Source organism: Tachysurus fulvidraco, chromosome 21, assembly GCF_022655615.1.
Source record: "Tachysurus fulvidraco isolate hzauxx_2018 chromosome 21, HZAU_PFXX_2.0, whole genome shotgun sequence".
Taxonomy (NCBI): Eukaryota; Metazoa; Chordata; class Actinopteri; order Siluriformes; family Bagridae; genus Tachysurus; species Tachysurus fulvidraco.
The window spans coordinates 22103405-22115904 of NC_062538.1; the positions used below are offsets into that span (position 1 = coordinate 22103405).

A 12500-nucleotide genomic window follows, 5' to 3' on the forward strand; every position below is an offset into this window, starting at 1 on the left:
CAGCCATCACCCTACAGCTCGCCCAAATCTCAACACAAGGTCACTCAGAGCTTCCTGCCCCCGGGGTGGGAGATGAGGATCGCCCCCAACGGACGGCCGTTCTTTATCGATCATAACAGCAGGACGACCACATGGGTGAGACTCTCGGGGACACACACACATATACACACACACATTTACACACACACACATTTACACACACATACACACACACACATATACACACACACACATATGTATGTATATACACCCACATATATATGTGTGTGTGTATATATGTATATATATATATACACACACACACACACGCGCGCGCGCATGCACGTACACACATACACACACACATATATATATACACACACGTACATACACACACACCAAGAACAACAACAGAGCACTTTTCCTCTGTTTGCACACTGATGTTTGGGTCGTTATGTAATCAGATATCGGAGGTCCATATAGAATAGTGTAACCATGGCAACAAAATCCAGTTAACTTTTCAGAAACTATTTTTTGCTAATTACAAGTTGACAGATTTTATGTTTCACTGGTAACATTTTAAAAGAGTGTTTACTTTGATTTTATGATTTTTTTCTGATTTTAGAACCAGTTTTCTTTATTTTCGTCAGGTTTGTTTGTTTGTTTGTTTGTTTGTTTGTTTATATTTTAAACTTCTTTTTAATGTTCCTGAATGAATCACAAGACTTTGACTGCTACCTGTTACTTAGAAACTGCAGATGAGCCAAACAACATACACAGGAACTACCCAGAAAGTCCCGCCCCCTTTCCTGTCACGTTTCATGATGTTTTGTTCTCCACACACACTCACTCTCTCTCACACACACACACACACACACACACACACACACACATATGTACTGAAATATTTAGTTTTGTCACCATGATGCTTTTTTGGCTGTGTTTGTGTGCGCGTGTGTGTGTCGTGTGTGTCCCAGTTACACACACATCCGTTGCTGGTTTTTTTCTTACTCAGTGTGGTGTTGAGCAGGTGATGTTCAGTGTGAGCTCTTGTTTACATGCTGATCAGCCACACACACACACACACACACACACACTCTCTCTCTCCGCACTGGATACATTCATGTTTAACTCTCCCATCAAATCACACACACAACAACCAAACACACCAACACAAACCCAACAAATGCCAATACACACCAAACAAACACCAACCCACTATGTAAACACACACACACACACACCAACTGGAGATTTAATTAAATCGTTTTTTTATGTCTGAATTAAAACCAGATGAAATCTAAATGTTTGTTTTCTCTGCTGCTGTTTGTTTGGTGTTTGTTCATACTGATTGCCTCATTGTTTGTTTTGAATCAGTGTGTGTGTGTGTGTGTGTGTGTGTGTGTGTGTGTGTGTGTGTGTGTGTGTGTGTGTGTGTGTGTGTGTGGTGAGCCACAGTAGTCAGGATACTGATGACATCAGTCCTTATAAAATCTCTCACATTCTTGCTGGTTATTATACAGATGGAGGAGCTTACTAATTTCACGACCACACACACACACACACACACACACACACACACACACACACACACACACACACATACTGGAGAAAGATCTGTTGAAGCTGAAAAGTCAGTGCGCCACCTGGTGTGTGTGGGGGCTCCTTTTTTTTCTTTTAATATATGTTGCCACCACTGTACAGTGTTTAAGGATGCTACACACACACACACACACACACACACACACACACACACACACACACACACACAAGCTCTCCTCTGTTTGGAGAGAAGCAGTGCATTATAAGAACCAAGATTGAATAGTCTCCTCTGTTTATAGAGAGTAATAGGACTGACTCTCTCTCTCTCTCTCTCTCTCTCTCTCTCTCTCTCTCTCTCTCTCTCTCTCCCCCCCACCCCCACACAGGAGGATCCTCGTTTAAAGTACCCCGTTCACATGAGGGTTAAAGGCGCACTGGACCCAGGTGACCTCGGCCCACTTCCTGTGAGTCCCAAAGGCAGCCGAGGGATTCTGTTACCCAGAATGCACTTCTGCTCCATTAAATGTCCTGTTTACTGTTTATTATTTTATTTCTGTCTTTTATCTGAAAAGAATGAAGTAATGCCAAGGTACAAGTGTCCTGTCTATACTGACACTCTGTCTCGCTGTCTCTCTCTCCCTTTCTCTCTCTCTCGCTCTCTCTCTCCCTTTCTCTCTCGCTCCCCCCCCCTCTCGTTCCCTCTCTCTCTTCCTCTCTCTCTCCCTCTCACTCCCCCTCTCTCTCTCTCTGCAGCCGGGATGGGAAGAGCGAGTCCATGCAGATGGAAGAACGTTTTACATTGACCACAGTAAGATTATTAAGATTACACACACACACACACACACACACACACACACACACACACACACACACAGGTGTGAATATACCTCTCTCAGTGCTCTGTCTCTGTAGCTCCACACACTCTGTTCAGCAGCGATGTGTTATCTGATCTCTCAGGTCACGTTACACCTGTTGGTTCTGCAACACACACACACACACACACACACACACACACACACACACACACACACTTGTTAATCCCAGCAGGTGTTTTTTAACCCAAAACCAAGGACAAATAAATTTTGATTCATTTTGCACACGGAGAAATTCGACACTCGGTGTTGCTTTAAACTGCACAAACACCTCAGATGGGTTTTATATCTGTTTATCATCATGCAGCAGAAAATAATGGCACCCCTCATACCGTATGACTTAATGAAGACACATCAGTCGTTGTCATGGTGATATCCAGAGGCACACGTTTGTCCATCTCACTGTTGAGTCGGGTGTTAAATGTTCTGTGACTTGTGTGTTAGTTCAGTGCGTTAAATATTATTATAAAGAGAGTCGTCTGTGTTTCAGACACCAAGAACACACAGTGGGAGGACCCTCGACTACAGAGTCCCGCTATCACTGGACCGGTCAGTCTCTCTCTCTGTCTCTCTCTCTGTCTATCTCTCTCTGTCTATCTCTCTGTCTCTGTCTCTCTCACTCTCTCTCACTGTGTGTGTGTCCTCCTCAGGCCGTGCCGTACTCGCGAGAGTTTAAACAGAAGTATGATTACTTCAGGAAGAAGTTAAAGAAGCCGGTAAGATGCAACACAAATTGCATTAAATATTCTCAAATTAAATAAAAAAATATTTTAATTTGGATAAGATGTTTATTCGGGAATATAAACACTGCAACACTGTGTGTGTGTGTGTGTGTGTGTGTGTGTGTCTGTGTCTGTGTCTGTGTGTGTGTGTGTTTCCCCAGACGGACATTCCTAACCGTTTCGAGATGAAGCTGCACAGAGGCAGTATATTTGAGGAGTCCTACAGACGCATCATGTCCCTGAAGAAGCCGGACTTTCTGAAGTCTCGTCTCTGGATCGAGTTCGAGTCGGAGAAAGGGCTGGACTACGGGGGCGTGGCCAGGGAGTGGTTCTTCCTGATCTCTAAGGAGATGTTCAACCCTTATTATGGGCTGTTTGAGTACTCTGCCACGTGAGTGTCCTTTGTTCGTCTCACGTTTAATTTTATTCTGCATGAATCCGAAGTATCTTCGTCTCCTCACCACTTTATCTGTGCTCTTGTGTGTGATTTAGTCACTGAGAGCAATAAAAAGGGGAAATGGTCAGAGGAATAATAAACAATAATACACTAATACTTTAAGACAAATAAAATGAGCTAAAATGAGGTGTGTGAGTGAGTATTAAATTATTAGTAATAAAAAAAAAATTAAATACAAAAACGTGTATTATAAAGTGCTCTGAGACGTTAATGCAGCGCCCCCTGTCTCCCTCTAGTGGCTGCAATGCGAATTGCAATGAAAACACTGATAACGTCTGACCCCAGAGTTTATTTCAGGGCCAGAAATATAGATCTAAACCTCGGCCTGACCTGAACAGCGAGAATAGAAATATTTTCATCATTTTAAGGATTACATTAAGACATTAAGATTATTTATTTGTTTAGTTCTTGCTCCTGTGTGTGACCCGTGTAACCGTGTCGAGTGTGTGTTTGTGTACAGAGATAACTACACACTCCAGATTAATCCGAACTCAGGGTTGTGTAACGAGGATCATCTCTCATACTTTAAGTTCATCGGGCGAGTGGCGGGCATGGCGGTGTACCACGGCAAGCTGCTGGACGGTACGTTAAAACACACCACTGCTCTAGCTCACGTCCCACATGTGTGTTAGCTCCACTGTCCTCGTGTGTCGTGTCCGGACTCTAACTTTGCTCTCGGTGTCACAGGTTTCTTCATCCGACCGTTTTATAAGATGATGCTGGGAAAGCCCATCACGCTGAATGACATGGAGTCAGTGGTACGTTCCTCTTCTCCATCTCACCTTTTATACAACTTTCAGGTGCAATAATCACTTTTTCATTTCCTACTTGTACAAATGACCTGAAGAATGATGGATAAGACAAAAAAACTACGGCTGGGCAAGTTAACGCGTTTTTATCGCGTTAACGCATTAATTAATTAACGCCGACAATTAGTTTATCGTGCGTTAACGTACTTTTTATTTTGAAAGTCCGTTGCTCACTGCGTTTGAATACACATAGAAAGTCTGGGTCACAGGAGGGGTGGGATGTTTATCAGTAGGCTACTGGCTGCTTGGGATGAGCGCCATCACACGTCTCAACCAATGAAAGCATTTGTTCTGTGCCTAAGAGAGCTACAGTGCGAAACAGAAAATATCTGGTGCGGACAGAAAAATGGAGAAAGGTACCGAAATCTTAAATAGACATTTTTATGTTAAACCTCTTCCACACGGTGGGGTTGATAGAACTAAAGCTATTTGTAACCACTGCAAAGCTAAACTGTCGTATCATCGGAGTACTTCGAGTCTGAAGTATCACTTAAATTGCTCGGAAGGAGCCAGTTATAATGTTATGGTCGAGGTTCTGGACATTTTTTCTTTTTTTTTTTTTACAAACTACACAGAACGTTAATGTTTTATTTATTAAAACAGTAATGTTTTAATGTTTTATTTAAACATTAATGTTATATTTAATTTGATTACATTAATGTTTAAGTTAAGATTTACAAGAAGTGTTAACTGCTACTAACTTTTAACTGCTGTAAAAAAGCACTTTATTTGTTTAAAGCTTTGACAAACCAAATGTTATTGCACTTTTGTTCATACAGCAGAACTTTGAGAGAATAAAATTACACAATACCCTACTTTTGATTTCATTATTGAATTTTGCACATGCTGCGATTAATCACAATTAATCACAGAAAAATCATGCAATTAATCGTGATTAAAATATTTAATCGTTGCCCAGCACTAAAAAAAACAAATGATTTAAGAAACAAATATAGAGCGAGTGAAGTGAGAGACTGAGAGAAACTGCTGTATAGTCCAGAATTGTCCAAATCCTGTATAGTCCAGATTGTTGCTTTGTGTTCCTGAACTTCCTGTCAGTCATTTTAGAGACGCTTCCAGTGCGTCAGCAAGCGCCCATCAAAGCAGATGTCTCTATCGCTCTCTCTCTCTCTCTCTCTCTCCCTCCCTCTCTCTCTCTATCTCTGTCTCTCTCTCTCTGTCTCTCTCTCTCTGTCTCTCTATCTCTCTGTCTGTATCTCTGTCTCTCTCTGTCTCTCTCTCTATCTCTCTCTGTCTCTCTCTCTGTCTCTCTATCTCTCTCTCTGTCTCTCTCTCTCTCTACCCCCCCCCCCCCCTCTCTCTCTCACTAAAATCATTACTCACACAGAGGGATATTGGACGAGTCCTTGTTATTGAGTGTGTGTTCCTGGCTATTGATGTTTATTTGTGTGTGTGTGTGTGTGTGTGTGTGTGTGTGTGTGTGTGTGTGTGTGTGTGTGTGTGTGTGTGTGTGTGTGTGTACAGGACAGTGAATACTACAACTCTTTGAAGTGGATTTTAGAGAACGACCCGACGGAGCTGGACCTGCGCTTCTGTATCGATGAGGACAACTTCGGTCAGGTAGCAGACTGTCGACTTTGTTTTTGTTTATTTATTCCCGTCACTTCCCTGAGGACCAGGGTTGGTGTTGGTGTTGGGGTTAGGGTTGGGGTTGGGGTTAGGGTTGGGCTTAGGGTTGGGGTTGGGGTTGGGGTTAGGGTTAGGGTTAGGGTTCAGTAACCCTAGGGCATTCTCATCCCTCACTGTGTATTCATTCCCTCACTCTCTAATCCCTCCATCACAGAGGAGGAAACCGAAAGCAGCGATGCCTTAAGTTTGCATATTACATTTGCATATCGGTACCTGATTGGCTGTTATATTTGATCACACTCGACAGTCAGGTGTTCTATATGAGCGAACAACACGCTGCTGTTTAAAAAAAGACGGTGTGAAGATTTTCACACGTCTTTGATCTTCTGTTCGAGTTCACCTGAAAAGATTTAACCTTAAAAATACAGACGTATTTATAAAAGTTTACTGTGAAGATGTTTTAACTCTAAACCTGTCGTTTGATTGGTTGGTTGATTGATCCGATTTTTTTTTCCACAGACATACCAAGTGGATCTGAAGCCGAACGGCTCCGATTTGGTCGTCACCAATGACAACAAGAAGGAGTATATCGAGTGAGTCGTGTCATGTGTCCTGTCGCTCTCCAGTCATGTACTGAACTAAATAAACTTACTGTAAAATCTCTCTCTCTCTCCCTCTCTCTCTCCCTCTCTCTCTCCCTCTCTCTCTCTCTCTCTCAGTTTGGTTATTCAGTGGCGGTTTGTGAACAGGGTGCAGAAACAGATGAACGCCTTTATGGAGGTAAAGAACATCACTCCCCTCCCCGCACTTCTTAATCTCACCACTAGGCGTCAGTGTGTGTTTAATAATTCTGCCCTGTACTTCATTTCTGTTTAAAAACCACAGCCTCGTTCACTTAGCGTAGGAATTACGGACGGAGGGATGGAAAAGAACAGAAAGTAAAAGCCAAAGAAAGGAGAAGAATAAATGCAGTGAATGTAGAAAGAAACGAGGGAAGATTAGACCAAGGAAGAGAGAAAAAGAAAAAGGAGGAATAAAAGGGGGGGGGGATAAGACGGGAAAATAACCAACAGCAAGAAAATGAATAAAAGAAGGAGAGATCGAGGGAGTGAAAGTGAACGAAGGTGTGTGAGAAAAGGAATAAGGAGCTGATGGTGAGCTGATGAGGTGCTTTATGTTGCAGGGCTTCACAGAACTGATTCTCATCGACTTAATCAAGATCTTTGATGAGAACGAGTTGGAGGTAATGTGATGTTTATACACACACACACACACACACACGTGCGTTATATATTAACAGTGTTGTGTGTTGTGTAGTTGCTGATGTGCGGTCTGGGTGATGTGGACGTTAACGACTGGAGACAACACTCTGTGTATAAAAACAGCTACTGTCCAAATCACCCCGTCATCCAGTGGTTTTGGAAGGTAGGGTGTGTGTGTGCGCGTGCATGTGTGTGTGTGCGCGTGCGTGTGTGTGTGCGTGTGTGCGTGCGTGTGTGTGTGTGTGCGTGCGTGCGTGCATGTGTGTGTGCGTGCATGTGTGTGTGCGTGCATGCGTGTGTGTGCGTGCATGCGTGTGCGTGCGTGTGTGCGTGCGTGTGTGCGTGCGTGTGTGTGTGCGTGTGTGTGTGCGTGCATGTGTGTGTGTTCGTGCGTGCATGTGTGTGTGTTCGTGCATGTGTGTTCGTGCGTGCGTGTGTGCGTGCGTGCATGCGTGTTCGTGCGTGTGTGTGTGTGTGTGCGTGCGTGTGTGTGCGTGCATGTGTGCGCGCATGTGTGTGCGTGCATGTGTGCGTGCATGCATGAGTGTGTGTGTGCGCGTGCATGTGTGTGTGCGTGTTTCTCAGATGATCAAAGTCTTTTTTAGGTAATGTTCATTGTGTGTTTGCTCTGATAAAAGAACCACAACAGAACCTTATCAGTATACATACACACACACACACACACACACACACACACACACACACGCACAACCAGCTCTCTGCTCTTCAACTACTGTTATCATATTAGTTACATTATCTTGGCTGTTGGGTAATAACTCTGATTCCACAGTGAGGACGATTCATACATCATTTACAAACTTTCCACCAAATTAGTAAAAACTCCATCACTCATGACTCCCTTTTACTGACAGATCAGATTAGATTAGATCACATTACATTAGATTAGATTAAATTAGATTACATTAGATTAGATTTGATTTGATTAGATTACATTAGATTAGATAAAATTAGATTAGATTGACTCGCAGTAGAATCGGACATCTTTCCTGACTAAATCTGTGGCTTTTTTATTAGTTGTACTCTTTTGTAACAGTGGTTTAAATTTTGTACAATTTCAATAAACAGAAACAAACAGAACCATGAGTATATTTATACTTCTATCAGTAATATGTGTGTGTGTGTGTGTGTGTGTGTGTGTGTGTGTGTGTAGGCTGTGTTATTGATGGACGCTGAGAAGAGGATTCGGCTGCTGCAGTTCGTCACGGGAACATCAAGAGTTCCTATGAATGGCTTTGCTGAGCTTTATGGTGAGATCTCACACACACACACACACACACACACACACACACACACACACACACACACACACGTATCAAACCCTGCTACTGTAAATAAGTATAAAACTATTCATATAGAATGTAGACCAGGTCAGACTTCTTCAGGAGTATGCGAACTCCTGAGGCGGATTTGATGCGACTTATAGGTCGATCTACATCGACATTCGTCACGGTTATACGCCGGCGAGGACGCACACGAACGTGGCCACGCCACGACACGGATTAAATAATCAAAAGTCGCCCTCGACATCCGAAAACCCCACTTCTCTGTGCTGCCGTTACAGAACAGCTAAACAAAAAAATCAGATCTGAGCAAAATATCTGAATTGAGTGTTAAGACTTGCGGTGTGAACGTGGCCAAAGACTCTGAAAGTCCACGTTTATCATATTAACCTTGTTAATCTAATGGTACAGTCCAAAACCCCAAACAAACACTGAGGGATGGGATGATGGATGGGATCATGATGGACTGATATCGACTTTATAATATCAGCGTCTTACCTGAAGAGCAGGGAAAAGACCCTGAAAATGTTTGTGTGTGTGTGTGTGTGTGTGTGTGTGTGTGTGTGTGTGTGTGTGTGTGTGTGTGTGTGTGTGTGTGTTTGATGCTTTATTGTGGTGTTTTGCAGGTTCAAATGGGCCACAGTTGTTTACCATCGAGCAGTGGGGGACTCCAGACAAACTCCCCCGTGCACACACATGGTACAGTCCACTATACCTTATACCTATAGGTTGGAATGTACCATGACGCTGCTGTAATAATTATAAGATGCGTTTTCCGATTATAACATCGTCAATTAACGAGTAACAACAATTTGATTTATTCATCTATTACATGGAATAATACGATATCTTTGTGATTAATAACTGGTCGTTTGCAGTTTTAACCGGTTGGACCTGCCGGCGTACGAGTCGTTTGAGGATTTGAGGGAGAAGCTTCTGTTGGCTGTGGAGAACGCGCAGGGCTTCGAGGGAGTCGACTAGATACACAAACACACACACACGATGCAATGAAATCAGATTATGTGTGTGTGCAAAGATTCGACCTATCTGATCAACACACACGAACACAGTCAAATCTGAGGCCTGGAGCCTTTTATCAGGTGTGTGTGTGAGTGTGTGTACAGACTAAACTGAAACTTTACGCTACACTACAGCACAATCCTTTAACTAACACTCTCTCTCTCTCTCTCTCTCTCTCTCTTCACCTTAATCCCTCACTTCCTTGCTCTTTGTCTTTGGGGTGCTTTTATTTTTGCTCTCTCTCCTTTCTCCTTCATCCCTCCACCTCCACATTTCTTCCCTCTCTCTCTTTCTATCTTTACTTTTCTAACTGTTTCAACCCTTTCCTCTCTCTCTCTCTCTGTCTCTGTCTCTGTCTCACTCCCCCCCCTTCCACACCTACCACAAAGGATTATGGGTAGTGACAGTGCAGTATTCGGTGAACCCCATATCAGGTCTTATAAACACCAGATTACCTTAGACGATGAAGAGCCACTCCTCCTCTTCTTCCTTCTCCTTTTCTTCCTCATGCCTCTTTTGCTCTGCTCTTCTTCTTCACTGGGGAATTTTTTAAAGTCTTTCTTTCTTTTCTTTTTTTTTTTTTTTTGAAACACAGAATAGTAAACATCGTTTTTAGATTTTTATTATCAGTCACTATCCGGATGATATCGTCACGTCGGCGTCTGTATCGATAACGTATGTGGTTTACAATTTTAGGTTTCAAAAAAAAAAAAAAAACAACAAATCCCACAAATAAAGGAATAAACGAGTGCACGGAGAGCTGTAATGGGATTACGGCCGACTCCCTGATCAGTGTGTTATAGTGCTGAGAAAACTGGCATGAACATGCGTGTATGTCGTGTTATGGATATGATTACGTAGTAATTAACGCCGTGTTCCTGCGCCTCTGGAACTGCGGGGGGGAGGGGGGGGGGCACACAACCCATACGGCGTGTAAACGACGCTTTACTTCACAAGTGTATTATTAATATTAATATTATTACAATTATCATGCTGTTTTTTTTTTTTTTTGGAGGATTAAGGAAGAAAAAGAAACCATTGAGATGTTTAACTGAGTCACTGTATGTATGTATGTATGTATTATTAAAGCTTCTGTAAGTATTAACAGCATGAATGAAGAAGATGTGAATGTTCTGACTGCTGCAGGTTTTTAGTACTTCAACTCCTTTTTCCTTTTTCAGTCACTTTTTCCTTTTATTTCTTTCCCCCTTTTTATTATTTATGTCCATTCTAACATCACTAAAAGCTGTAAGGGCACTTTATCGGTCACTCGCGAGCATCGTCGGGTGACGTTTTTGTTTTTTTTTCTTTTATTGATATTAACTTGAATGTGACTTTGCGATAATATCTATGATACCTTTTCTGTTTCGAGCACTCAAACGACACGGTGCAATACTCTCGTCTGCTTTCTGTCTGACACTCGCCTCATCCGGGGTCTTTTTTTTTACCCCTCACAGTCCTGATTATATGGATCGGGATCCGTTCGGTGTGATTCCGAATCGGTTTCTCTGAATCTCTTTATCTGAGCCTTTTATTTCTCTTACTCGGTCTCCGTTTCCTGCCACTCGGCATGTGGCCCGGACGATTTCCGATTTTCTCTGATGTTATTGTTCTTTTTCTTTCTTTCTTTCTTTTTCTTTCTCTCTCTCTCTCTCTTTTGTAGAGCCTGTTGTTTTTGTATCGATGGGGAATGTTCACCCTTGCGAATCGTATGACTTGGTTCAGATTAAACTGAGGAATAAAGCTTTTATGTTTCTGTCTGGATTTATTTTTTTTATTTACCGTACGAGTCGCACATCACCATGCCGACGATCATCATCGTAACGATCGATACTGAGCGTAAACTCCTCCAGTTAAAGCGCTGACACTGGAGACTCCTTCCATAAATGTTACAGAACTAAACATTTCCTTCACAGGAAACGTCACCGGCTCAGATGTGTGTGTGAAGGTTTCCAGCACATTTGCCAGACTTTTGACGCAGTGGTGTATTTCCATCGCACTGATCGATACCGTATCGGAGACTCGGACGACGGCGATCGCATCGAACGCTTCACACGGGACACACAGACCAGCCTGTCGTGATCGTCAGGACGTTCAGATGATGCAACTACCCCTTAAACTTCCTGTTGAATTTTTCCTGTTGAAAAAAAGTGTGTTTCATTAATTCTGTGGAAATTTCAGATGAGATTTCAAACACAAAACAATTTCTGAGGTATTTAACTGAATGTTTGGCGATTAAATATAGTTATAGTGCAACAAGTACTGTTTCATTTCGAAACTGTAGATTCTGTAGGTTTATTAATGTGTTTAGGGATTCATCTGAAACATGCACTTGTTCTGAAAGAAAGTTTATTCAGGCTTTGTGTAGAGTTTAATATCAGACGGCTCAAGGCCTCAGATTTCCGCTGAACCGTTTGACAACGTTCACTTTATAACTCTAACCGATGGTGTTCGTGTAGTTTTGGGCTGGAGCCTAGTCGTGTCGGGGCGAGTCCTGCTCTTACCCCACAGTCGACAGATCAGCCCCGATAGGTCAAAGGTCATGTCAGTGTTGTGTGTGTGTATGATAACACCATGGCAGATTTGACCTTATGGAGATTTATTCTTAAATGAGTTGAAGGTAAGTGTGTGTTTATGTAAATGATCACACAGTTGAACTATTTTTCTTTATAAAGGTCTGAAGGCGTATACACATCTGAGAGATTATGTGTTGTGTATGAATGTGTGTGTGTGTGTGTGTGTGTGAGGTGAAGGGAACTCGGTTCGTTCACACAGACACTCAGCCAGTTATCAGTTTCAAGGACGAGTAAATAAAAGCTGCTAGGGACATTTTATCAGACGCTCAAACATTACCAGCGCCAAACATCAGGAACGATTCGGGGAAAAACGAGGCCCGGGCGAAGCGGCGTGGCGGTCATGGTGCACAGGTCACACTTCTGAGAAATT

At 42.6% G+C, this 12500-nt stretch overlaps 1 protein-coding gene across 4 annotated transcripts in view; it reads left to right on the forward strand.

The window, feature by feature from the left end:
* nedd4l (NEDD4 like E3 ubiquitin protein ligase) overlaps nt 1–11318 on the forward strand; it is a 44313-nt gene extending 32995 nt beyond the window's left edge. For all 4 annotated transcript variants that reach the window (XM_027148233.2, XM_027148234.2, XM_047805495.1 and 1 more), the window contains 16 exons: nt 1–135; nt 1908–1985; nt 2275–2329; nt 2884–2942; nt 3044–3109; nt 3277–3506; nt 4033–4154; nt 4260–4330; nt 5867–5962; nt 6491–6564; nt 6691–6751; nt 7155–7214; nt 7289–7396; nt 8405–8501; nt 9161–9233; nt 9413–11318. The exon at nt 1–135 is cut by the window's left edge and continues 63 nt beyond it. In XM_027148233.2, the coding sequence (XP_027004034.2) occupies nt 1–135; nt 1908–1985; nt 2275–2329; nt 2884–2942; nt 3044–3109; nt 3277–3506; nt 4033–4154; nt 4260–4330; nt 5867–5962; nt 6491–6564; nt 6691–6751; nt 7155–7214; nt 7289–7396; nt 8405–8501; nt 9161–9233; nt 9413–9515 (1488 nt within the window). In that variant the 3' untranslated portion in view covers nt 9516–11318. The remainder of the gene's footprint in view (nt 136–1907; nt 1986–2274; nt 2330–2883; nt 2943–3043; nt 3110–3276; nt 3507–4032; nt 4155–4259; nt 4331–5866; nt 5963–6490; nt 6565–6690; nt 6752–7154; nt 7215–7288; nt 7397–8404; nt 8502–9160; nt 9234–9412) is intronic.
* The last annotated feature ends 1182 nt before the right edge of the window (nt 11319–12500 follow it).